The sequence below is a fragment of the Mustelus asterias genome, unplaced genomic scaffold (genome assembly GCF_964213995.1).
Source record: "Mustelus asterias unplaced genomic scaffold, sMusAst1.hap1.1 HAP1_SCAFFOLD_1116, whole genome shotgun sequence".
NCBI classification, from domain to species: Eukaryota; Metazoa; Chordata; class Chondrichthyes; order Carcharhiniformes; family Triakidae; genus Mustelus; species Mustelus asterias.
Genome location: NW_027591061.1, coordinates 96,546 through 123,380, shown reverse-complemented (window position 1 = coordinate 123,380; position 26,835 = coordinate 96,546). Strand labels below are relative to the sequence as shown.

Genomic DNA, 26,835 nt, shown 5'->3' with positions numbered 1-26,835 from the left:
GGCCATCTAGCCCCTCGAGCCTGCCCCGCCATTCAATAAGATCAGACACGGGGAGAACGTGCAAATTCCGCACAGACAGTGACCCAAAGCTGGGAATAAAACCTGGGTCCCTGGCGCTGTGAGGCAGCAGTGCGACCCACTGTGCCACCGTAGCACCCGGAAGATTGGGAGATCATGGCAGACCCTCCTGTTGTCTCCAATGTCCTCCCCCACCACCTGTCCCACTTCCTTCAGCAGCCCACCCTGGCTGGCTTGAGACATGCCTACCCTAAGCATTGCCACCCTCTCCATTCCCCTCCTCCCCCTCAGTTGCCTCCACTTCTACAGTCACGGGGTAGGACTCTCCGATCTCGCCTTGGCCATCCCGTTGCCAGTGAGATCGGAGAATTTAGCATTCCGGTTCGCTCCTAGCGGCCCCGGAGAATCCCAGTCGCCAGCAATGGGCAATTGTGCAGCACAGAAAGAGGCCCTTCAGCCCATCGAGGTAGGTGCGGCCATGAAGGGTGAGAATTTAAAAATCAAGATGTTGTTTGTCTGGGGGATGATGTGGGATAGTGAGCACAGGGGCGATAGGAGAACGGGCCCTGTGGGAGTTCACACACAGGGTACTGGATGGCCTGAAGTTTATGGAGGTTAGAATATGGGAGAGCATTTGGGAGTGTGCTGGAATAGTCAAATCCTGAGGTGACAAAGACATGAATGAGGGTTTCAATAGCAAAAAGTCTTCAAAACCCACCTCTCTGAGGAGGAGGGCACTGGGTTCTTGGAACGTAGTGAGTCATTGCCCTCATGGTTTTATATAGAGGGACTGAGCAGATTAGGAATTTAGGACACTGGATTTTCCAAAGGGGACTAAATAATCATTTTAAATCTGGCATTGATAGTTTTTTGTTAGCTCAAGCTATCATGGGAAATGGGAGGAAGGCAGGTGCATGGAGTGAGGTCACAGGTCAGCCAGGGTCTCATTGAAAGGTGCCAGACAGAGTCAAGATGCTAAAAGGCAAAAACATGTATTTAGTGGGTGTTGGATCAGCTATGATCTTATTGAACGTTGGAGCAGGCTCGAAGGGCTGAATGGCCCCTACTCCTGTTCCTAATTCTTTATGGTCTTGTCCATATGTTCTAGTGAACCTTGCAAAAGGGCATGGTGTGAATGAGTGTGTGTGAGAGAGCGTTATAACGTGGGTGAAATGTAAAGCAGAGCGAGCGGGTGTTTTGTACCTAGAACCATAGAAAATTACAGCTCAGAAACAGGCCTTTTGGCCCTTCTTGTCTGTGCCGAACCATTTTATGCCTAGTCCCACTGACCTGCACTTGGACCATATCCCTCCACACCCCTCTCATCCATGAACCCGTCCAAGTTTTTCTTAAATGTTAAAAGTGACCCCCCGCATTTACCACTTTATCCGGCAGCTCATTCCACACTCCCACCACTCTCTGCGTGAAGAAGCCCCCCCTAATATTCCCTCTAAACTTTTCTCCTTTCACCCTTAACCCATGCCCTCTGGTTTTTTTCTCCCCTAGCCTCAGCGGAAAAAGCCTGCTTGCATTCACTCTATCTATACCCATCAAAATCTTATACACCTCTATCAAATCTCCCCTCAATCTTCTACGCTCCAGGGAATAAAGTCCCAACCTATTCAATCTCTCTCTGTAACTCAGCTTCTCAAGTCCCGGCAACATCCTTGTGAACCTTCTCTGCACTCTTTCAATCTTATTTACATCCTTCCTGTAACTAGGTGACCAAAACTGTACACAATACTCCAAATTCGGCCTCACCAATGCCTTATATAACCTTACCATAACACTCCAACTTTTATCCTCGATACTCCGATTTATAAAGGCCAACCTGTGTGGGTGTTTCATTTCCTTGGTGACTGAATGGGGGTAAATATTTGTTCCATATTCAGGTGTGAAGGCAGTGCAGCTTCCTGTTTTGTGTGAGCAGCGTTTAGTTTCGCTGAGATGATTGTTGTGTCTGGAGTGTCGCCATAGGCAGCCTGTGGCAACTGAGCTACTTTTCCATCCAACAAAGCTGCTGTAGTGATATCAGACCTTGGGCTAAGGCGGGATCAATAAACAGGTGACTGCCTGAGTCCGATTGAAAGGTTGGTATGAATCTACCATACAGCCCAGAAAAAGCCAGTAGGCCCATTATATCAGTGCTAGCTCCTCAGACAATGATAACTAGTCCCATTCTACACCCTCATCCAATATCCAACCTATTCTTTTTTTCCTCAAGTATTTAATCATAGAGTTTTCCAGCATAGAAAGAGGCCCTTCAGCCCACTGTGTCTGCACCGGCCATCAAGCATTCTAACCCCATTTTCCAGCACTTGGTCTGTAGCCGTGTACACTATAGTGTTTCCAGTGCTCATCTAAATGCTTCTTAAATGTTGTGAGGATTCCCGCCTCTACCACCCTTTCGGGCAGCGAGTTCCCGATTCCCACCACCCTCTGTGTGAGAGAGGTTTTCCTCAAATCCCCTCTCAATCTCCTGCCTCTTACCTTTAAATCCATGCCTTCAATCATTGGCCCCTCTACGAAGGGGAAACGTTTCTTCCTGTCTATCCTCTCTCTGTCCCTCATAATTTTGTCCATCCCCCCCCTCAGCCTTCTCTGCTCCAATAACCCCAGCCTCACCAGCCGCTCTTCATAGCTGAAACGCTCCCTCCCAGGCAGCGTCCTGGTGAATCTCCTCTGCTCCCTCTCCAGTGCAATCACAATGCTTCCTACAATGTGGCGACCAGAACTGCGCACCAAGCTCCAGCTGTGGCCTCACCAGCGATTTATACAGATTCCCTGCTGGAATTTGCTGCTGAATTCGCCTGCTCCCATCGTTTCCCAATTCCGGATCCCGCACAGTCGTTGCGGGAAGCAATTGAATCAATCTCCGCGTCACCCTCTTCTGTTTATTGCCTCAAATCCAAGGTTCCAAAGTTCCTGCCAGTGAGAGTAACTTTCTGTCTGAACATTCCTTCAATAACTCTGCTGGCAGCTCCCCCGCCTCCCCGCCCCATTTCCGCCCCCCCCCCTTCCATAATCTGCCCTGTCCCAAGGAGAGATCAATCCAAGCTCCTTGTGTTCTCGCAACGGAACTAATACCCTCAACATAGAAACTAGAAGCAGGAGGAGGCCATTCGGCCCTTCGAGCCTGCTCCACCATTCATTTTGATCATGGCTGATCATCAAATTCAATATCCTGATTCCTCCCTTCCCCCATATCCCATGATCCCTTTAGCCCCAAGAGCTATATCTAATTTCTTCTTGAAATCACACAACGTTTTGGCCTCAACTACTTTCTACTGCAAGAAACTACAGAGGGTTGTGAATGAAGCCCAGTCCATCGCGCAAACCAGCCTCTCATCCATTGACTCTGCCTACACTTCCCGCTGCCTCGGCAAAGCAGCCAGCATAATCGAGGACCCCACGCACCCCGGACATTCTCTCTTCCACCTTCTTCCGTCGGGGAAAAAGATACAAAAGTCTGAGGACACGTACCAACCAACTCAAGAGCAGCTTCTTCCCTGCTGCCATCAGACTTTTGAATGGACCTACCTCGCATTAAGTTGATCTTTCTCTACACCCTAGCTATGACTGTAACACTGCATTATGCACTGTCTCGTTTCCTTCTCTATGAACGGTATGCTTTGTCTGTATGGCGCGCAATAAACAATACTTTTCACTGTATACTAATACATGTGACAATAATAAATCAAATCAAAAACTTTCTGTGGTAGTGAATTCCACACATTCACCACCCTCTGGGTGAAGAAATTTCTCCTCACCTCAGTTCTAAAAGGTTTACCCCTTATCCTCAAACTATGACCCCTAGTTCTGGACTCCCCCCACCATCGGGAACATTCTTTCTGAATCTACCCTGTCTAACCCAGTTAGAATTTTATAAGTTTCTATGAGATTCCCCTCTCACTCTTCTAAACTCCAGTGAATATAATCTTAACTGACTTAGTCTCTCCTCATATGACAGACCTGCCGTCCCAGGAATCAGCCTGGTAAACCTTCGCTGCACTCCCTCTATAGCAAGGACATCCTTCCTCAGATAAGGACACCAAAACTGCACACAATACTCCAGGTGTGACCTCACCAACGCCCTATACAATTGCAGCAAAACATCCCTATCCCGATACTCAAATCCTCTCGCTATGAAGGCCAACATACCATTTGCCTTCTTTACTGCCTGCTGTACCTGCGCGCTTACTTTCAGCGACTGATGCACGAGGACACCAAGGTCTCGTTGAGTATCCACCTCTCTCAATTTACATCCATTCAGATAATCTGTCTTCCTATTATTGCTACCAAAGTGGATAATCTCACATTTATCCACATTATACTGCATCTGCCATGCAGATGTCCACACACTCAGCCTGTCCAAATCACGCTGAAGCATCTCTGCATCCTCCTCACAGCTCACCCTCCCACCCAACTTTGTATCATCTGCAAATTTGGAGCTAATACATTCAGTTCCCTCTTCCAACTCATTAATAAATAATGTGAACAGTTGGGGTCCTTGCACAGATCCCTGCGGAACCCCACTAGTTAATCAGAGAAAAGACCCATTTATCATAGAAATCATAGAATCCTACAGTGCAGAAAGAGGCCATTTGGCCCATCAACTCTGCATCGATAACAATCCCACCCAGGCCCTATCCCTCTAACCCCACACATTTACCCTGCTAATCTACGCATCCCAGGACACTAAGGGGCAATTTAGCCTGGCCAATGCACCTAACCTGCACATCTTTGGACTGTGGGAGGAAACCGGAGCATCCGGAAGAAACCCATGGAGACACAGGAAGAACGTGCAAACTCCACACACCCAGTGACCCAAGCCGGGAATCGAACCCGGGTCCCTGGAGCGGTGAGGCAGCAGTGCTGACTGCTGTGCCACGAGCTCTTTGCTTTCTATCTGTGAACCAGCTTTCATCACTGCACTGTCCTGGTGGGCCTCCTCTGCACCCGCTTCCAAGGTCTTAGCGGAAAGTGCACATGAATGAGGTCTAATGTCATTAATTTTTAGTAAGATGTAATTGTGATGTACATAGACATATTGGAGTTTGGGATGCGCACGGCCCCTTTAAGGGTACAGGTCAGGTGACCCCCGGGCTATTAGCTCTGTCCTGGGACCCTGTTGGGCAGTCTTAGACCTGAGTGTGAATGAGTGTACACCCTCACTAAACAGCTCCCAGTGTTGAAGGATTTACTTAATTAATTGAGGGGCACAGACAGAGTTGGTAAGGAGCAGCTGTTCCTCTTGGTTGAAGGGTCAGTCACGAGGTGATGTAGGTTCAAGGTGAGGGGCAGGAGGTTTTGGGGGGGGATGTGAGGAAAACCTTTTTTAGGGCGGTGATGGTCTGGAATGCGCTGCCTGGGAGGGTGCTCGAGGCGGGTTGCCTCTCAATCTTCAAAGCAAAGTAAAGTTTATTTATTAGTCACAAGTAGGCTGACATTAACACTGCAATGAAGTTACTGTGAAAATCCCCTAGTCGCCACACTCCTGTTCGGGTACACTGAGGGAGAATTTAGCACGGCCAATGCACCTAACCAGCACGCCTTTCAGACTGTGGGAGGAAACCGGAGCGCCCGGAGGAAACCCACGCAGACACGGGGAGAACGTGCAGACTCCGCACAGGCAGTGACCCAAGCCGAGAATCGAACCCGGGTCCCTGGCCGCTGTGAGGCAGCAGTGCCAACCACTGTGCCACCGTGCTGCCCAAAGTACCTGGATGAGCACTTGGCACCTCATAACATTCAAGGCTCTGGGCCTAGTGCTGGTAAATGGGATTAGGTGGGAGGTCAGGTGTTTCTCACGGGTCGGTGCAGACTCGATGGGCTGAAGGGCCTCTTCTGCCCTGTATGATTCAAGCCTACCTCGTGATTCTTTACGCCCCTTAGTCCACGGGGGCTTGCGTAATAGTAATTCCCCCCCCCCCCCCCCCCCCCCCGGGATTTGCGCTGTCTTCCAGCAGTTTGCTTTGCCAAGAAGCTGAGTCCAGGTTCCCTGCGTCTTGTTTGCAGGCACCCGGATTATTTACGATCGGAAGTTTCTCATGGAGTGCCGCCATTCCCCGATTGCCAAGACCCCGCCTCGCTACCTCCCACACATCCCGGGCGTGACCACCCCTGGCACTGCCGACAACCCCAAGCTCGAAGCGAACGACGCCAGCCATTGTACCGACATCAACCGCGAGGGGAAACCGGCCACCGGTGAGATTTTACAATATCTAAACCACGAGAGCGATGGCCGTTACGGCGAAAGGTTTTGACCCTGCAACTTGTGCGTGTTGAAGTTACGGGTGATAACAGACCAGAATAGATAAACCGCGTACAGCATGTTCCCAGGTCTGGCTGGTCTAGTCATAACAATTCGCATTGTTATTAAATGTATCTGAACCGCATTTGTGCATATTATCTCTGCACATATACACCACCCTCTCTTCCTGAACACTTTCGTCTGCACTCATTTGCTGTCCCACTTTCCTTCCCGTTTTCCTTCTCTCTGTTTTTCTTTTCTTCCTGCCCATTTTCCTAAAATGTTTCTCCCCTCTCATTCTCCTCCCTGTTGCCACATTCCTTCCTGGGTGACGCACTCGAGAATTCCCCGGGATTTCCCTTCCTGGATCACACACTCGAGAATTCCCTGGGATTTCCCTTCCTGGATCACACACTCGAGAATTCCCCGGGATCTCCCTTCCTGGGTCACGCACTCGAGAATTCCCCGGGATCTCCCTTCCTGGGTCACGCACTTGAGAATTCCCCGGGATTTCCCTTCCTGGATCACACACTCGAGAATTCCCCGGGATTTCCCTTCCTGGATCACACACTCGAGAATTCCCCGGGATCTCCCTTCCTGGATCACACACTCGAGAATTCCCCAGGATCTCCTTTCCTGGGTCACGCACTCGAGAATTCCCCGAGATTCCCCGGCCTCCCAACTCCGTGTTTCCCGCCGCCGGGAGGTGGTGCCTTATTTGCTCGCGACGGGATTCTCCAGTCCCACCGCTGTCAATGGGAATTCCCATTGATGTCACCCCACGCCAGTGGGAAAGCCGCAGGCGGGGGTTCCCCTGCCGGCGGGACTGGAGAATCCCGCCGGCATCAATGGTTGGAGAATTCCGGCCGTAATGTTTAGTTCTGGGAGGGTGGGTGTTGTGAAGGTACGGTACATAAAATGCCCGGCTTTCGAGATTGCCAGGACACATAAAAGAAAATGGCAGTGCGGAAGGTTACCATGTTTGTTTCAGAGAGTCAGAGTGGAAGAGCTGGAGCTATAAAACACCAGGTGGGCTTACTTAGCTGGAGAACTGGAGACATGATGTCTGCACTGCTGGGAAAAAAGTGCAGTCCAGGTTGATGTTTTGTTAGAGCTGGGATTAGTTTAATGAACCCTGAAAGGTCCTTCGTCATGGAGATGGGTAGAGCTTACGAGGATTCTCTGTGTAGCGGGGGAACAGGATGCCAAAGAGATGCAGTTGTTAGCAGATTCCAGACAGCTAGGGCTCAGAGAATCCCTGGGAGCCATTTATTGCTCGGTGCAGCTGCTCCAGGAAACCTGGGGGCAGTGCCGGCTCAATAAAGCTCAGCGGTCTACGAAATAGATGAAATTGAGCCGGTAATTGGAGGTGGGCGGGCTACTTTGTGAATCTCGTGGAGCGCAGTCTCGGGAGAAGAGATTGAACCCTCGGGAGGTGCGCAGTTGTTGAAGCAGTCCAGGATGGAGTGGCATTTGAGGGAATTTAGAGACTGGATCTTCGAAAGTGAAGAGTTGAAATCCCTGCTGAGGGAAAGAAGAGTTTTGCCAAGATGTGGTGACTCACTCTGGTTACTGATGTCTGGGTGAGTAGTTGACAAATCTGTGGGATCTGCCTTGGTCACATTTGCAAGTTAGCGTGCTGTGTTTGAACACAGTTTGCCTGTTAATTCATATTTACCTCGTGTTTTGAATGTTAAAGGACAGGCTAGATATTGTAGATTGTTTTACTTCTCCTGAATTTGTATGGTAAAGTTTATTCTTGTTTAAAACCTGTCAGGTTGCAGCACTTGTCGTATCGTCAGGACATTTCAGACTTTGTTAGGGACAGAAAGTATTTCTTGATAAGAGAAGCTAGATAGAGGAGTTGCAGCTGGAGTCGGGCTCCAGTCTTTATGATGTTAACTACATGGCTCCCTGGTGATTCTGCCTGAGAGAATACGCCACCCTCTGGGTTCCCATTGGTCCATCAAGTCAGGTGACTCTTCCGCTGTCCTGTCTTAAAGAGACAGGCACCACGTACACAGCAGAACCGTGAAATCCTGCGGCTTTATTCTCCACGCGGGTTTCAAACATTGTCTACATTAACAAACAGTTACTGGCCCCTGCCTGGATTAGAAAGGGGAACCTGGGTGTCTTTGGGTCAGCATGGGCAGGATGGGCCAAATGGCCCCCTTCTATGCTGTATCATTTCTATAGTTCTATGGAACACACGGTAATAGTTAGAAGCATCATACAGTTTTTAACCAGGCATAAGATATAGGAGCAGAATTAGGCCATTCGGCCCATCGAGTCTGCTCCACCGTTCAATCATGGCTGATAAGTTTCTCATCCCCATTCTCCTGCCTTCTCCCCGTGACCTTTGATCCCCTTACCAATCAAGAACCTTTCTAACTCTGTCTTAAATACACTCAATGATCTGGCCTCCACAGCCTTGTGTGGCAATGAATTCCACAGATTCACCACTCTCTGGCTAAAGAAATTCCCCCTCACCTCAGTTCCTTCACTCTGAGGCTGTGCCCTTGGATCCCAGTCTCTCCCACTCATGGAAACATCTTCCCCACATCCACTCTATCCAGGCCTTTCAGTATTCTGTAAGTTTCAATGAGATCCCTCATCCTTCTAAACTCCATCAAGTACAGACCCAGAGTCCTCAGACACTCCTCAAACTGATAGAGGTTTATAAGATGATGACGGGGATAGATAGAGTGGATGTTCAGAGACTATTTCCTCGGGTGGATGTAGCTGTTACTAGGGGGCATAACTATAAGGTTCATGGTGGGAGATATAGGAGGGATGTCCGAGGTAGGTTCTTTACTCAGAGAGTGGTTGGGGTGTCGAATGGACTGCCTGCAGTGATAGTGGAGTCGGACACTTTAGGAACTTTCAAGCGGTTATCGGATAGGCACATGGAGCACACCAGGATGATAGAGAGTGGGATAGCTTGATCTTGGTTTCGGAAAAGGTTCGGCACAACATCGTGGGCCGAAGGGCCTGTACTGTGCTGTACTGTTCTATGTTCTATACGTCAAGCCTTTCCTTCCCGGGATCATTCTCATGAACCTCCTCTGGAATCTCTCCAAGGCCAACACATCCTTCCTTCGATTGGGTTGGTAGATTAATGGGGGTAAGATAGTTGGGCAAAACCAAACTGTTTAAAAGCGGCACGGTAGCACAGTGGTTAGCACTGCTGCTTCACAGCTCCAGGGTCCCGGGTTCGATTCCCGGCTCGGGTCACTGTCTGTGTGGAGTTTGCACATTCTCCTCGTGTCTGCGTGGGTTTCGTCCGGGTGCTCCGGTTTCCTCCCACAGTCCAAAGATGTGCGGGTTAGGTTGATTGGCCAGGTTAAAAATTGCCCCTTAGAGTCCTGGGATGCGTAGGTTAGAGGGACTAGCGGGTAAATATGTGGGGGTAGGGCCTGGGTGGGATTGTGGTCGGTGCAGACTCGATGGGCCGAATGGCCTCCTTCTGCACTGTAGGGTTTCTATGAATTTCTTTCTATGGAAAGCTCCAATTGGAAAATCCAGTCTCCAGGAAGGAAGGCTGATGGTTTACAATCCCAGGTTTAAGAGGCCGGGAAGAGAGGTAGGGAAGAAGGATGGGTGGGCTACGTTCTCCCTCAGTACACCCAAACAGGCAATTTTCACAGTAACTTCATTGCAGTGTTAATGTAAGCCTACTTGTGACACTAATAAAGAAACTTCACTTTAGCAGCAAAAGTGTGTCAAAGAGACACTGATGCATCAAATGCATTATTTTGGGGTGGCACGGTGGCACAGTGGTTGGCACTGCTGCCTCACAGCGCCAGGGACCCAGGTTCAATTCCCGGCTTGAGTCACGGTCTGTGTGGAGTCTGCACGTTCTCCCCGTGTCTGCGTGGGTTTCCTCCGGGAGCTCCGGTTTCTTCCCACAGTCTGAAAGATGTGCCGGTTGGGTGGATTGGCCATGCTAAGTTGCCCTTTAGTGTCAGGGGGAACTAGCTAGGGTAAATGCATGGGGTTATGGGGATAGGGCCTGGGTCGGTGCAGACTTGATGGGCCGAATGGCCTCCCTCTGCCCTGTAGGATTTTTCCAATTTAAATTCTCACCCTCCTGTTTTAATCCCTTCATTGCTTTGTCCATGGCCTTGCTGTGGTACAGGATGTAGATGAGAAATAGAAGGTGGGCCGTTGGGAGGGTGGGTATGAAAGATTGATCCTTGCGGGGCAGCAGGGATGACAGTGCAGGAGCAGCGAGAGAAGCCATTGCAAGGGGTTATCATTAACCAGAAACTCAACTGGACTCGCCACATAAACACAGTGGCTACAAGAGCAGATCAGAGACTAGGAATACTGCGGTGAGCAACTCACCTCCTGACTCCCCAAAGCCTGTCCACCATCCACAAGGCACAAGTCAGGAGTGTGATGGAAAACTCCCCACTTGCCTGTGAAGCTCCAACACTCAAGAAGCTCAACACCATCCAGGACAAAGCAGCCCTGCTTGATTGGCACCACATCCACAAACATTCACTCCCTCCACCACCGACGCTCAGTAGCAGCAGTGTGTACCATCTACAAGATGCACTGCAGCAACTCACCAAGGTTCCTTAGACAGCACCTTCCAAATCCATGACCATTTCCATCTAGAAGGACAAGGGCAGCAGATACATGGGAACACCACCACCTGGAGATTCCCCTCCAAGTCACTCACCATCCTGACTTGGAAATATATCGCCGTTCCTTCGCAGTCACGGGGTAAAAATCCTGGAATTCCCTCCCTAACGGCATTGTGGGTCAACCCACAGCACGTGGACTGCAGCGATTCAAGATGGCGGCTCACCACCACCTTCTCAAGGGGCAACTAGGGATGGGCAATAAATGCTGCCCAGCCAGCGACACCCATGTCCCACGAATGAATAAAAAGTGATTCTCTGAGGACGATTAGATAGACAAGAACGGGCCTGGGTGAGCGTCTGGCCTACCCCCGGCTGGGCGACAGGGGGGAGGCATTGGGAGAGGATGGAATGATCTGATCGGACGAGGGGGGAGTAGTTTACCTGTCAGGACGGGATGTGCAACCTGGGGCAAGAAACACAAGGGAAAATGCTGGAAAACACTCAGCTGGACAGGCAGCAGCTGTGGAGGGAAAGAGTTAATGATCCAGGTCATGGGGTTAACCTGGTAAGAGCTGATTGGCCACCATTGGCAGGGGCAGAAACCTGATTGGAGGGATGCCATGAAAGACGGACATCAAGGAGAGATCTTGGCCACTTCACGATTGACTTCCTGTCTCTTTATCCTTCAACTCTGTGCTGAGATTCGCCTTCGAATCCCTTCACAAGAGTTTGGATTATCCATGGATTCACAGGTTTTTCTCTCAAAGCCGACTCAATTCTCCCGGTTGCTCCTTGTAAAATACTTCACTCTTTCTTCTCGTGTGTTAACAATTCCTTACCCCGTGCACCATCCTCCTCCTGATTTTAACTTCCCGTTTTGGCGGACTTTGTCAGAGGCAGCAAGGTGCGGTATGAGGGTTTGAGGTGCGGACTGTCGGTTCCTGATCTCCCCTCGAGGGGGGAGGGGGCTCCCTCCACGCGGCAGAATCTCCACAGCCCCCACTGCGACATGCTCACGAGCGACAGAGGGGCATTCTCTATTAAACTACCTCTCGCCTCCCTCCAAGGGGGAGGTGATGGCCGAGGGAACTGGGTTCAAATCCTGCCACAACAGATGGTGGAATTTGAATTCAATAAAGAACATCCGGAAATAAGAATCTACGAATGACCATGGAACCATTCATTGTCGGGCATAGATCAGCGAGATTGTCAATATGTTTTCCCAAAGGTAGGGGAGTCTAAAACAAGAGGGTATAGGTTTAAGGTGAGAGGGGAGAGATACAGAAGGGTCCAGAGGGGCATATCTTTCACACAGAGGGTGGTGAGTGTCTGGAACAAGCTGCCTGAGGTAGTAGTAGAGGCGGGTACAATTTTGTCTTTTAAAAAGCATTTTAGACAGTTACATGGGTACGATGGGTATAGAAGGATATGGGCCAAATGTGGGCAATTGGGACTAGCTTATTGGTAAAAACTGGGCAGCATGGGCAAGTTGGGCCGAAGGGTCTGTTTCCACGCTGTAAAACTCTGAGTATGATTGTCAGAAAAACCCATCTGGGTCACTAATGTCCCTTTAGAGAAGGAAATCTGCCGTCCTTACCCGGTCTGGCCTACATGTGACTCCAGAGCCACAGCAATGTGGTTGACTCTCGACAGCCCTCGGGCACCTAAGGATGGGCAATAGAAATCATAGAAACCCTACAGTGCAGAAGGAGGCCATTCGGCCCATCGAGTCTGCACCGACCACAATCCCACAAATTTACCCACTAATCCCTCTAACCTACGCATCTCAGGACTCTAAGGGACAATTTTTAACCTGGCCAATCAACCTAACCCGCACATCTTTGGACTGTGGGAGGAAACCGGAGCACCCGGAGGAAACCCACGCAGACACGAGGAGAATGTGCAAACTCCACACAGACAGTGACCCGAGCCGGGAATCGAACCCGGGACCCTGGAGCTGTGAAGCAGCAGTGCTAACCACTGTGCTACCGTGCCGCCCAATAAATGCTGGCCAGCCAGCGACGCCCATGTCCCACAAATGAATGACTAAACAAATTAGGCAGCGATATTTGAAGAATGGAACATTCACCCCCCTGACTCTCCTGGCCAATCTTCAACCCAAAATAGCTTCCACCTTGTGTGGGATCTTGCTGTGTGTAAATTGGTGCTGCTTTGCCTCAGCTAGTGCTTCATTGGCTGTGAAGTGATGTCCTGAGGTTCTAGAAGGCGTTATACCCCCCCCCCCCTTTATTCATGACATCACTGGTTGGCCAGCATTTATTGCCCATCCTTAGTTGATCTTGGAGGGCAGTTGAGAGTCAACCCCATTGCAGTTGTTCTGGAGTCACATGTAGGCCAGACCGGGTAAGGACGGCAGATTTCCTTCCCTGAAGGGACATTAGTGAACCAGATGGGTTTTTCCGACAATGGTTTCATGGTCATCAGTAGATTCGTGATTCCAGATATTTTTTACTGAATTCAAATTCCCCCATTCTGCCATGGTGGGATTCGAACCCGGGTCCCCAGAATATTAGCTGAGTTTTTGGATTAATAACGTAGCGACAGTACCACTAGGCCATCGCCTTTAAACCACAACATTACATGACCCTGTCGATCACTCCAATCTGAAATCCCAGGGGAATGTAAGTGATCAAAAGTCCGTTAGCTCTATTTAAGAACATGAGAAATAGGAGCAGGAGTAGGCCATCTAGCCCCTCGAGCCTGCCCCGCCATTCAATAAGATCATGGCTGATCTGAAGTGGATACCAGTTGCAATATTGAAATGAGGAGTTATCCTGCTCTCCCAGCATCTGAGCTGTATTCCTGCGAGACATACTGACTACCTGTAGAATCGAGCATTCTCCTGAAACCAACAAAAAATGCACAACATGTATACAAAACATCACAGATGTCTCCATTGCTTAAGCTTCAGTCGCCCTGCCTACCTTTCGGCTTGATATACGTCGCCTCGGATCCCACTTAAAATAGTTAAGATGCTGGAATATTAGCGGGTAACTCTCTCTCTCTCTCTCTTCCTTGTTGTTTATCCAGGGGAGGATGCTCAGTTCGAGATGGACATCTAATCGTGCCAGTGGGCTGATTCCAGTCTCCACTCCCCGATGACACTGCTTGGTGTTCCGAAACCACCCCCAACCTAACCCCGGGGCCTTCGCAGCGGTATACAAGTTCCCCTCCCCTCCACCCCAACCCCCCGCCCCTCACCGCCCGCTGAAATCTGCCAAACAGAAGAAAAGAGAAGTTAACGCCGATAACTTGTTTTTAGTTTTGTCCACAGCAGCCGGAGGTTAATCCCGCGATGACCGTGCAAAGTCAAATCATGCTTCTTTTTTTGTGACAGAATAATTTGGTCTTCGTTCCAAATTCTTGGGATAACGGAGGAGGGGGGGTTGGTGGGATTGTCCTTATTTCCGAAAGTTTTGTAAGAGAATGGAAACAGATTCTTTTTTTTTTAAACTGTTTGTACTCGAAGCAATACTGAAGCCATTCCCATAACCTAGCCACAATGTAAAACTGCTGAGAATGATGTTTAAATTCAGCTTTGGAAAGGGTTCTTTGGGCTCTCAGCCGGCTTGTACTCTGGTTTATTTTGGGGGAGAATTTTTTTGGGGAATGCTGTTTTGATTTCTGTGACAGCTCCATTGCGAGCGCCTTGCTTTACCTCTGTTCAATTATAATCCGTTGAACTCCCAGGCTGCCTGCTGTTTTTCGTTTCTCATTTTGTTCCGCGGGTGTAAAGTTTCTAAAGTTTATTTATTAGTGTCACAAGTAGGCTTACATTAACACTGCAATGAGTTACTCTGAAAATCCCCTAGTCGCCACACCCCGGCGCCTGTTCAGGTACACTGAGGGAGAATTTAGCACGGCCAACGCACCCTAACCAGCACGTCTTTCGTACTGTGGGAGGAAACCGGAGGAAACCCCACGCGGACACGGGGAGAATGCGCAAGCTCCACACAGTGACCCAAGCCGGGAATCGAACCCGGGTCCCAAGTACAGGCGGTGCCCAAAGGAACGGGCACAGGTGGTAGTCGGTGTTTCTGGGATGTCACGTTGTCAGTTCACGATCAGATCTTCAATCAGTCAGGGAATCGAGGGATGTGGGGATAAGGCGGGAAAGTGGAGTTGAGGATTATCACATCAGATCAGCCGTGATCTCATTAAATGGCGGAGCAGACTCGGGCTGAATGGCCTACACGGAATCGAACCCGGTACCTTGGCGCTGTGAGGCAGCAGTGCTAACCACTGTGCTACCGGCTGCATCACCTTGGTGAATCTCTCGTCACCCCATCCTATTCTTCTTCATGATGGGAACATGAGTCCTAAGTGCTTTATTTCTGTAACGAGGAAACAGGTTTGGGTGAGGGTCAGGTAGATGAGTGTCTCAGAGGTGAGTGTGGGTGTATATGTCAGAGTCCGTAGCTGCGAGCAGATCACACAGACAGCTGTGGGATATTGTCATCATAGCTGGACAACTGACTTAACCATTTACAACCAGCTTTGAAACTGAAGGGGCTATCTTCATAGATATGGTGGCACAGTGGTTAGCACTGCTGCCTCACAGCACCAGGGACCCAGGTTCGATTCCAGCCCTGGGTCACTGTCTGTGTGGAGTCTGCACGTTCTCCCCGTGTCTGCGTGGGTTTCCCCCGGGTGCTCCGGTTTCCTCCCACACTCCAAAGATTTTGATTTGATTTATTATTGTCCCATGTATTGTAATACAGTAAAAGTATTGTTTCTTGCGTGCTATACAGTCAAAGCATACCGTTCATAGAGAAGGAAAGGAGAGAGTGCAGAATGTAGTGTTACAGTCATAGCTAGGGTGTAGAGAAAGATCAACTTAATGAGGTAGGTCCATTCAAAAGTCTGATGGCAGCAGGAAAGAAGCTGTTCTTGAGTCGGTCGGTGCGTGACCTCAGACTTTTGTATCTTTTTCCCGACGGAAGAAGGTGGAAGAGAGAATGTCCGGGGTGAGGTGGAATCTTTGATTATGCTGGCTGCTTTTCCGAGGCAGCGGGAAGTGGAAAGAGTCAGTGGATGGGAGGCTGGTTTGCGTGATGGATTGGGCTACGTTCACGACCCTTTGTAGTTTCTTGCGGTCTTGGGCAGAGCAGGAGCCCATACCAAGCTGTGATACAACCAGAAAGGATGCGTTCTATGGTGCATCTGTAAAAATTGGTGAGAGTCGTAGCGGACATGCCAAATTTCCTTAGCCTCCTGAGAAAGGAGAGCTGTTCACACACGAGATGTATTTGAGTCCCACCATCCACACAATTCGATATACCTTTTTTTAAGTAGCTAATTCTTTCTGAAAGAATTGATGGGCTGTAACAGTGGGTTGTGGGGGGACAATCCCACTTTGTTTTTATTTGTCAGCGGGAGTTTTAAGCCGTCACCCTCTCTCTCACACAGGCGCTGACTGACCCGCTGTGTATTTCTATCCTTGTCTGTTCTTTGTACGCTGCAGCGAGTTAGCATTTTCCTTTCGAGGGGAGGAGTGTTGTAACGAATGCAATTAATCATCCATCTCTCCAAAGAAATGAATAAAATTAGCTGTTCGGCTGATTTGAGGCCGGCGGAATTAATCTCAAATGGCCAACAAAAGAAGCAGGATAGTTGTGTGGTAAATGTGTGTATATATATATATATATAGTGCGTTGGTGGTTACTCCTGTAACCAACAGAAGGGGCCCGGGCACCATGTCAGGAATGGTGTTTGCCTCACTCTCTGCTGCGGCCTGCTCTCGGTCGAAGCCTTTCCCCAGCGTTTTGGGCCTGTTTTCACCTCAAACCCAAGTAAATGACAGTTGATGATGATGATGTACATATGCACACTCAAATGTGTGCATGCACGCACACTCACGCACGGACGCAAACGCGTGCATGCACCCACAAACTCACTCTGTACACACACACACACACACTCATGCATGGACACAAACGCAAACCCGTGCACACACACACACTCAATGTGCACACACATGTATGTGCACAAACACAAGTGTATGCACACACAAACACACACAAGTCCACGCGCATGCACACGCACGCAAACGGGCGCACACATCTCCAAAACATCTGGAGCCCACTGGACTTTATATTCCTCTCCTTCCACTCCCCCTGGCGCGCTTGGGACATCAGGCTCGCATTGGTTCCTTCACTAATGTTGTTCCTTTGTTTAAGAAGGGTAGCAAGAATAATCCAGGTAACTACAGGCCGGTGAGTGTTACGTCAGTGGTAGGGAAATTATTGGAGAGGATTCTTCGAGATAGGATTTACTCCCGCTTGGAAATAAGTGGATGTATTAGCGAGAAGCAACATGGTTTTGTGAAGGGGAGGTCGTGTCTCACTAACTTGATCGAGTTTTTCGAGGAAGTGACGAAGATGACTGATGAGGGTAGGGCAGTGGATGTGGTCTACATGGGCTTCAGTAAGGCCTTTGACAAGGTCCCTCATGGCAGACTGGTGCAGAAGGTGAAGTCACATGGGATCAGAGGTGAGCTGGCAAGATGGATACAAAACTGGCTCGGTCATAGAAGACAGAGGGTAGCAGTGGAAGGGTGCGTTTCTGAATGGAGGGCTGTGACAAGTGGTGTTCCTCAGGGATCAGTGCTGGGACCTTTGCTGTTCATAATATGTATAAATGATTTGGAGGAAAATGTAACTGGTTTGATTAGTAAGTTTGTGGATGACACTAAGGTTGGTGGATTTGCGGATAGCAATGAGGACCATCAGAGGATACAGCAGGATATAGATCGGTTGGAGACTTGGGCAGAGAGATGGCAGATGGAGTATAATCTGGGCAAATGTGAGGTAATGCATTTTGGAAGGTCTAATACAGATAGGAAATATACAGTAGATGGCAGAACCCTTAAGCGTATTGATAGGCAGAGGGATCTGGGTGTACAGGTACACAGGTCACTGAAAGTGGCAATGCAGGTGGAGAAGGTAGTCAAGAAGGCATATGGCATGCTTGCCTTCATCGGCCGGGACATTGAGTTTAAAAATTGGCAAGTCATGTCGCAGCTTTATAGAACCTTATTTAGACCGCACTTGGAATATAGTGTTCAATTCTGGTCGCCACACCACCAGAATGATCTGGAGGCTTTGGAGAGGGTACAGAAAAGATTTACCAGGATATTGCCTGGTATGGAGGGCATTAGCTATGAGGAGAGGTTGGAGAAACTTGGTTTGTTCTCACTGGAATGATGGAGGTTGAGGGGCGACCTGATAGAAGTCTACAAGATTATGAGGGGCATGGACAGAGTGGATAGTCAGAAGCTTTTTCCCAGGGTGGAAGAGTCAATTACTAGGGGGCATAGGTTTAATGTGCGTGGAGCAAGGTTTAAAGGAGATGTACGAGGCAAGTTTTTTACACAGAGGGTGGTGAATGCCTGGGACTCGCTGCCGCGGCGGGGAGGGGGTAGTGGAAGCAGATACGATAGCGACTTTTAAGAGGCGTCTTGACGAGTACATGAATAGATGGGAATAGAGGGATATGATCCCCGGAAGGGTAGGGGGTTTTAGTTCAGTCGGGCAGCATGGTCGGTGCAGGCTTGGAGGGCCGAAGGGCCTGTTCCTGTGCTGTAATTTTCTTTATTCTTTGTTCTAATGAGCAAGGCACCAAGGCCTGGGGCCCTCCTGAACAGTGTAGTTTGTGACAGTGTCACAGGGCTGCCTCCTCTGCACAGGCCGTAAGTTCAGACATGCGTAGGTTCACCTGCACAAGCTGTGTTGCCCTTCATTCCAGCTAAATAGTGGTTAGCGCTGCTGCCTCACAGCGCCAGGGACCCGGGTTCGATTCCCGGCTTGGGTCACTGTCTGTGTGGAATCTGCACATTCCCCCCGTGTCTGCGTGGGTTTCCTCGGGGTGCTCCGGTTTCCTCCCACAGTCCAAAAGACGTGCTGGTTAGGTGCATTGGCCGTGCTAAATTCTCCCTCAGTGTCCCCGAACAGGCGAGGAGGGGATTTTCACAGTAACTTCATTGCGGTGTTAATGTAAGCCTACTTGTGACACTAATAACTAAACTTTAGATTCCAATCTATTCCAAATTATAGAGTCTAGATTGAAACTGCCTCTCCCGGTTTGTAGATCTCCCCCCCCCCCCCTCCTGGTAAACTCGCTGTGGAGTTAACGTGGGTTCACCAGACTGCAACACCACCGCCCCCCACCCCCTCATGATGTCCAGGACTTGCCTATGAGTCACTCTATGTTCACTGATGTTCTTCTCCGAGGTGAGGGGGGAGGGATCTACATGTTTGTCCCCATTCCCACAGAGTTCACGCTGTTCCCTGTCTGAAAGTGTGGACCAGTGCTACTCTGATTCAACAACAGCCCCACTGTAGCTCGTGTATTCAGAATCTCCATGACTACAGGCTAAAGCAGCCACTCTCGGCTGCGGGTGTGTGTATGAGGATATTATGATGAATTCTCTGTACACGTTACAGCCCTGGGACACCTGTTACAGCGACGCCAGCTCCACCCCAGCATTGATGAACCCACCCAGCCCACCCCCTCTGGCTCTCCCCCTCCTCCCTTTTGAACCCTGAACCCGTCCAACGATCCCATTGAGGCAGCTGTTAACACGGAGATGTCCTGTGCCAGTCGCTCATCGCCAGGTATTCGAGGTGCCCTGTGGCTGGAGTCGGTACCCCCAGACTAGAGGAGGCCAGACCTTTCACTCCTCTTTGCGAGGGATGGGATGCTGGTTGCCGTGACGCCCTCATGAGCGAAGAGCTCGCCGCCAGGGGATGTTTGAGGAGTTGATGCGCTCTTGGGTAAGATTATCATAGAATCCCAAACGTGCAGAAGAGGCCATTCGGCCCATCGAGTGCATCGACACGCAGACAGAGTGTCTTACACAGGCCCTCTCCCCCACGCTATCCCCGTAATCCCACACATTTAGCATAGCCAATCCACCTAACCTACACATCTTTGGACACCAAGGGACAATTTACCATGGCCAACCCACCTAACCTACACATCTTTGGACACCAAGGGACAATTTACCATGGCCAATCCACCTAACCTGCACATCTTTGGACACTAAGGGGCAATTTAGCATGACCAATCCACCTAACCTGCACATCTTTGGACACTAAGGGGCAATTTAGCATGGTCAATCCACCTAATCTACAAGTCTTTGGACTGTGGGAGGAAACCAGAGCACTCGGAGGAAACCCACGCAGACACGGGGAGGACGTGCAAACTCCACACAGTTCCAAGCCGGGAATCGAACCTGGGTCCCTGGCGCTGTGAGGCAGCGGTGCCAACCACTGTGCAGCTTAGAAATTTGAAAGACGCCGTGTCTGGGTGAAGATACAAGACTACAGACTTCCTCGATTTGGTTCCAATCGGAGCTTTGGAAAATTTTCCATTTGCCCCACGAGGGCTTTGGTTCACCCTCTCTACTGGAGGATGGCACTTCTGACAGTGCAGCACTCCCTCAGCAGCACAGAGGGGACGAGCAGGCTTTGAACTGATGGCCATCTACCTGACAGTTTATCTGTGCCAGTGGTGTTGATTAAGGGAGCAATATTAGCCAGGAGATTGGGAAAACTCTCCCGTTCTTTCAGGGACCTTTTAGAGTAATGGGATTTGGCAGAGACTTGGCCCAAGACCTCACCAGACAGTCGCGATCTCGGACAATGCAGCACCCCCTCAGTGCTGAGCTGAAACATATATCCAAGTCCCACCATGGGGCGACTACCCTTGGATGTGATAAAGTCACAGCTGAGGGGAACTGACGATGTGCAATGTGGCTGGAGGAAAGGTCCCGTCTAGAAACTCAGTTAAATATCGATCCCCACAGATCAATGGAAATCCCAGAATCGGTCGAGAACCAACTCGAGGTTCTGGAAGGGCAAGACAACATTTCAGTGCAGCTCTGAGGGCGTGCTGCACTGCCGGAGGTGCCCTCTTTCAGATCAGATATGAAACTCAGGCCCCCTGTCCGCCCTGTGGGTGTGTAAACACTCCCCTGGCAAGACCCAAGAACGGGCCAGGGCATTCTCCCAGCCTCCCGCTCCATTGGCTGGCGGTTAAACAGTGGGCGGGGCTTTCTGGCCCCACCAGCAGAGGGCACTGTTGCGGGCAGGATGGGAAAAGATGGAGAGAGGCCAAAGGTCATCCCCTCCCCAAACGCCCCCGTCCCGTCTGCCACGATGCCTGCCGCTGGGGGGGGCTGGCCAGCGGTTACCGAGAGTTCAAACCCCCCTCCAAGCCCACCCATCTCAATAATAAAATTTGGATTCAAAATGATTTGTGAGGAACTCCCCGAGGTGACAAACACTGGCTTGTCTTTCTAATCAGGGCAGCATCAAAACGCAATGTTAAAGCAAAGGCTTACTGTTATCAATCCTGTTCACCTCATTCCTCAGGCCTATTACCCAGGAGAACTCCCTGGATGATAATCTGGAGCTTTTAACCTGACCTCCCCCACTTTCCCCACCCCCCCCCGACCAGCGTCTTCATTGGTATTGCAACCTAGACCAGTTCCATCCGATGTCGCCATGCTTATTGTGACTATTCATTCGTGGAACATGGGTGTCACTGGCTGGCCAGCATTTAAACGTTTAAAGTTTATTTATTAGTGTCACAAGTCGGCTTACATTAACACTGCAATGAAGTTACTGTGAAATTCCCCCAGTTGCCACACTCTGGTTGCCTGTTCGGGTGCACTGAGGGAGAATTTAGCACGGCCAATGCACCCTAACCAGCACGTCTTTCAGACTGTGGGAGGAAACTGAAGCACCCGGAGAAAACCCACGCAGACATGGGGAGAATGTGCAAACTCCACACAGACAGTGACCCGAGCCGGGAATCGAACTTGTCGACACTGTCGAACACCCAGATTTATTGTCCACCCCTAGTTGCCCGAGGGCAGTTGAGAGTCAACCACATTGCTGTGGCTCTGGAGTCACATGTAGGCCAGACCGGGTAAGGACGGCAGATTTCCTTCCCTAAAGGACATTAGTGACCCAGATGGGTTTTTCCGACAATCGACAATGGTTTCATGGTCATCAGTAGATTCTTAATTCCAGATATTTTTAAATTGAATTCAAATTCCGCCATCCGCCGTGGCGGGATTCGAACCTGGATCCCCAGAACGTTTCTGGATTAATAGTCAAGCGATAATGCCACTAGGCCACCGCCTCCCCTTTGAAGACCATTCCAGTGATACTGTGCTGTCTGTCACGTAAGGAAGAAGGTGAACTAACTCTTGGACGTAGGGGTGGGTTTTGAGGGTGAGAGAAAGGAGGTTTTGAGGGGAGTATGTCAGCGCTTCAGGAACTAAACTCAAAACTGCTCATGCTGGGAAAATACTGCATTGGCAATGAGACCGTGAGGACAGGGAAGATCCTCATCACATTGTGGTTAAGCTTCTTTATCCTAAATACTCTCAGGCTAAAGCGAAAGCTGCAAAGTAGTTGTCATGGCGATCATACTTGCAGCATTGGATGTCATCCTTGGATCGAAAGTGAGCCAGCCAACCCTTTACCAGGTCAGTCTGCCCTTTTGTTTTGAAGAGAGGCCACAACTGTACCAAGGACACACACAAGAAATAGAAACAGGAGTACGCCACCAAGCCTGCCCTGCCATTCAATACAATTAGATCTGATCTGTGCCAGCCCCATTGTCATTCCCCCATCGTCCTCTATCCCTCGATCTATCAAATCTTTATCCAATACTTCTAATGATCCAGCCTCCACCGCCCCCCTTTGGGGGAGAGGATTCCAGAGATTCCCCACCCTTTGTGAAATTCACACGCACCTCAGTTTTAAATGATCAGCCCTTTAACTTGTAGCTACGTCCCCGTGTTCAAAACTCTCCCACTAGTGAAAACATCTCACCATCTACCCTGTCAGCATCTGACATGTCTGAATAAGGTCACCCTTCGCTCCAAGGAACACAGATCCAGACTATTTAGTCTCTCCTGGTTCTCCAAGAATCGGTGGCACGGCGGTTCGCACTGCTGCCTCACAGGGCCAGGGACCCGATTCCCGGCTTGGGTCACTGTCTGTGCGGAGTCTGCACATTCTCCCCGTGTCTGCGTGGGTTTCCTCCGGGTGCTCCAGTTTCCTCACACAGTCTGAAAGACGTGTTGGCTAGGTGCACTGGCCATGCTAAATTCTCCCTCAGTGTACCCGAACAGGCGCCGGAGTGTGGCCACTAGGGGATTTTCACAGTAACTTCATTGCAGTGTTAATGTAAGCCTACTTGTGACTAATAAATAAACTTTAAACTTAAAAACTATTGATTCTGGCTACTGGAAGCCCATCAGGGTGGAAGCTGGAACATTGGAAGTGTGTAAAGCCTGACGAACACTGAACAAGTTTGAAGAACCTTGTCAACCCATTGAAAGGCCCTGGCAGCAAGTACCTCCTGATTAGTGATTCGCCTCTGTACGGGGTGGCTGCTGTACATAATTCCTGGTATAACAGCGACGCTTTCTCTCATCGCCTTCTCGTTGTCACCGGCACTGGGTCCAAATCAGATGACTGAAGGGGCTATGTGTCTGGAATCTTCTGCACCGGAATTTCAACCCATCCTAAACTCTACTGATCGTACCTGAACTCACAGCATCATCCCTGTGCCCATCAGATCCTTCTAGATCCGTCTCAACCACTCAGCTTTAAACTTCTCATCCTTGTTTTGTAATCCATCCATCTGTCCATCTAATCTGTCTGTCCCTGCACGTCTGTCTGACTGCCCATCCATCCATCTGTCTGTCTGTCTGTCTGTCTGTCTGTCTATCTAGCTTATCTCTCCATCCGTCCGTCTCTCCATCTATCCTGTCTCTCCATCCATCTATCTTCTCTCCATCCATCTATCGTCTCTCCATTCATCTATTTTCTCTCCATCCATCTATCTTCTCTCCATCCATCTATCTTCTCTCCATCCATCTTCTCTCTATCCATCTATCTTCTCTCCATTCATCTATCTTCTCTCCATCCATCTATCTTCTCTCCATTCATCTATTTTCTCTCCATCCATCTATCTTCTCTCCATCCATCTATCTTCTCTCCGTCCATCTTCTCTCTATCCATCTATCTTCTCTCCATTCATCTATCTTCTCTCCATCCATCTATCTTCTCTCCATTCATCTATTTTCTCTCCATCCATCTAACTTCTCTCCATCCATCTATCTTCTCTCCGTCCATCTTCTCTCTATCCATCTATCTTCTCTCCATTCATCTATCTTCTCTCCATCCATCTAACTTCTCTCCATCCATCTATCTTCTCTCCATCCATCTTCTCTCTATCCATCTATCTTCTCTCCATTCATCTATTTTCTCTCCATCTATCTTGTCTCTATCCATCTTCTCTCCATCCATCTATCTTCTCTCCATCCATCTATCTTCTCTCCATCCATCTATCTTCTCTCCGTCCATCTATCTTCTCTCTATCCATCTATCTTCTCTCCATTCATCTATTTTCTCTCTATCCATCTTCTCTCTATCCATCTTCTCTCCATCCATCTATTTTCTCTCCAATCATCTATCTTCTCTCCATCCATCTATCTTCTCTCCATCCATCCATCTTCTCTCTATCCATCTATCTTACCTCTATCTATCTATCTTATCTTTCTTATCTATTTTAAGGTGAGAGGGGAGAGATACAAAAGTGTCCAGAGGGGCAATTTTTTCACACACAGGGTGGTGAGTGTCTGGAACAAGCTGCCAGAGGTAGTAGTAGAGGTGGGTACAATTTTGTCTTTTAAAAAGCATTTAGACAGTTACATGGGTAAGATGGGTATAGAGGGATATGGGCCAAATGCAGGCAATTGGGACTAGCTTAGGTGGTAAAAACTGGGTGGCATGGACAAGTTAGGCCGAAGGGCCCGTTTCCATGCTGTAGATCCCTATGATCTCTGTAACCTCCACCAACCCAATGAGAAATCTGTTTCTCCTGTGCTGGCTTTTTGTGCTTTGCTGATATTAATCGCTTGGTCACTGGGAATGGGGTAGTCTCCAGGCCCTCAAATGTCCTCCCTCCATCCGCCTACCCCAATGTGTCCGCCTCCTTGTTTTAGATGCTCTGTAAAATTTCCCTCATTTTGCCATCAGTTCTAAATCCCCCTTAAGCGGCACCTTGTCAAATTTCTGTAAAGCACTTGGGGGAATTGTTACTAGGTCAAAGGTGCTATCTAAATGCAAGTTATTATTGACTACTAAGCTGGTAAAAATGGTGAGTCCCTATTGGTTAATCCATCCTCTCTCACCTTGTGGAACGATTCATTTTCATTCTGCTTGCCATGCCAATGGACGCTGGCTTCCCCAGTTGTCCCCTTACCTGTCCTCTCTGCTCCGAGCTGTTGTGTTCCCCCGGGCCGGAGCTGTGCAGCTTGTAGGTGGCAACTTCTTGATCTGCCTCTTTGCGTTGCTGATTGGATGCGAATCAGGGCCTGAAACTGCACGACTTTCATCAATTAGCCAATGCGGACAGGGCTTGTGATTTGCTGGGGACTATTTTCTATTGATTGACTATGTTAACGGACCAATTAAACTCATCTCTCTTTATTACCTACTCTTCCCTCCGCCAATAGCATCACTTCGAGAATGTCAGTGATTGTCTAACATCAACCAATGGCATCACTGGGGGCCCATTGTGACATGTCAGTGCTTTGCCCCAGTTGTTGTACCCATCAGCAGGATCTGTGCCAACCCTGCCCATTGGGTGGACGCCTTGGCCAACTCTGATGGCATCAGCCAATCCCACTAGGATCAATTGGAACCCACATTGCTGACTTTCTAAAATGTATTCATTGATGGGACATGGGCGTCACTGGCTGGGCCAGCATTTACTACCCATTCCTAACTGCCCCTGAGAAGGTGGTGGTGAGCTGCCTTCTTGAATCGCTGCAGTCCACGTGGTGTTGGCACACCCACAGTGCTGTCAGGGAGGGAGTTCCGGGATTTTGACCCAGCGACTGCGAAGGAATGGCCGATATATTTCCAAGTCAGGATGGTGAGTGGCTTGGAGGGGAACTTGCAGGTGGTGGTGTTCCCATGTATCTGCTGCCCTTGTCCTTCTAGATGGAAGTGGTGGTGGGTTTGGAAGGTGCTGTCTAAGGAGCCTTGGTGAGTTGCTGCAGTGCATCTTGTAGATAGTACACACTGCTGCTACTGAGCGTCGGTGCTGGAGGGAGTGGATGTTTGTGGATAGGGTGTGAATCAAGCGGGTTGCTGTGTCCTGGATGGTGTTGAGCTTCTTAAGTGTTGTTGGAGCTGCACCCATCCAGGCAACTGGGGATCACACTCCTGACTTGTGCCTTGTAGATGGTGGATCGGCTTTGGGGAGTCAGGAGGTGAGTTACTCGCCGCAGGATTCCCAGCCTCTGACCAACTCCTGTAGCCACAGCATTTATATAACTATCCAGTTCAGTTTAGGGTAGTCCCCAGGACGCTGATAGTTGGATATTCAGTGATGGCAATGCCATTGAATCTCATCTGGGAATTACTGATTCTGAACTTTGTGGATTCAGGGGTTTGTGGATTCAGGAATTTGGTGATACTGCAATTTGCTGACTCTGAGATTTGGGGATTCTGGGATTTGCCAATTCTGGGATTTGCCAGTTTCAAGCTGGTTCTCAGTTGTATTTTCTACCTGTCACCTGTCATAAACACACTCTTCCTTCTTTATATCTGTTTGTCATTCAGGGAGCTCTGGATTTGTTTGCCCTCCCTTTTCCTTTCGAGGCAACATACCCTGACCGTGCCTGAATCACCATTCCTTTATGGGTAGCCCATTGTTCAGCGATTATTCCTTCCTTTAGTTCCAAGTTATTTGACTCAGCTCCGTTCTCACCCCATTGAAGTTGGCTTTCCCCCAGTTACTTATTCTTATTCTGGATTGTTCTTTGTCCTTTTCCATACTCAGCCTAAACCTTATAATACAATGATCGCTGTTTCTTAAATGTTCTCCAACACTTAATCCACTTGGCCCAGCTCA

General features: G+C 49.4%; 1 protein-coding gene across 1 annotated transcript; it reads left to right on the top strand.

The window, feature by feature from the left end:
• Positions 1–6,036: 6,036 nt before the first annotated feature.
• Positions 6,037–14,573, top strand: LOC144487904 (eukaryotic translation initiation factor 4E-binding protein 1-like; the record flags this gene model as incomplete). The annotated part of the gene is made up of 2 exons (XM_078205955.1): positions 6,037–6,225; positions 13,915–14,573. Coding segments are annotated over 2 exons (221 nt in total), but the record flags the coding sequence as incomplete, so codon positions are not given.
• Positions 14,574–26,835: the final 12,262 nt, after the last annotated feature.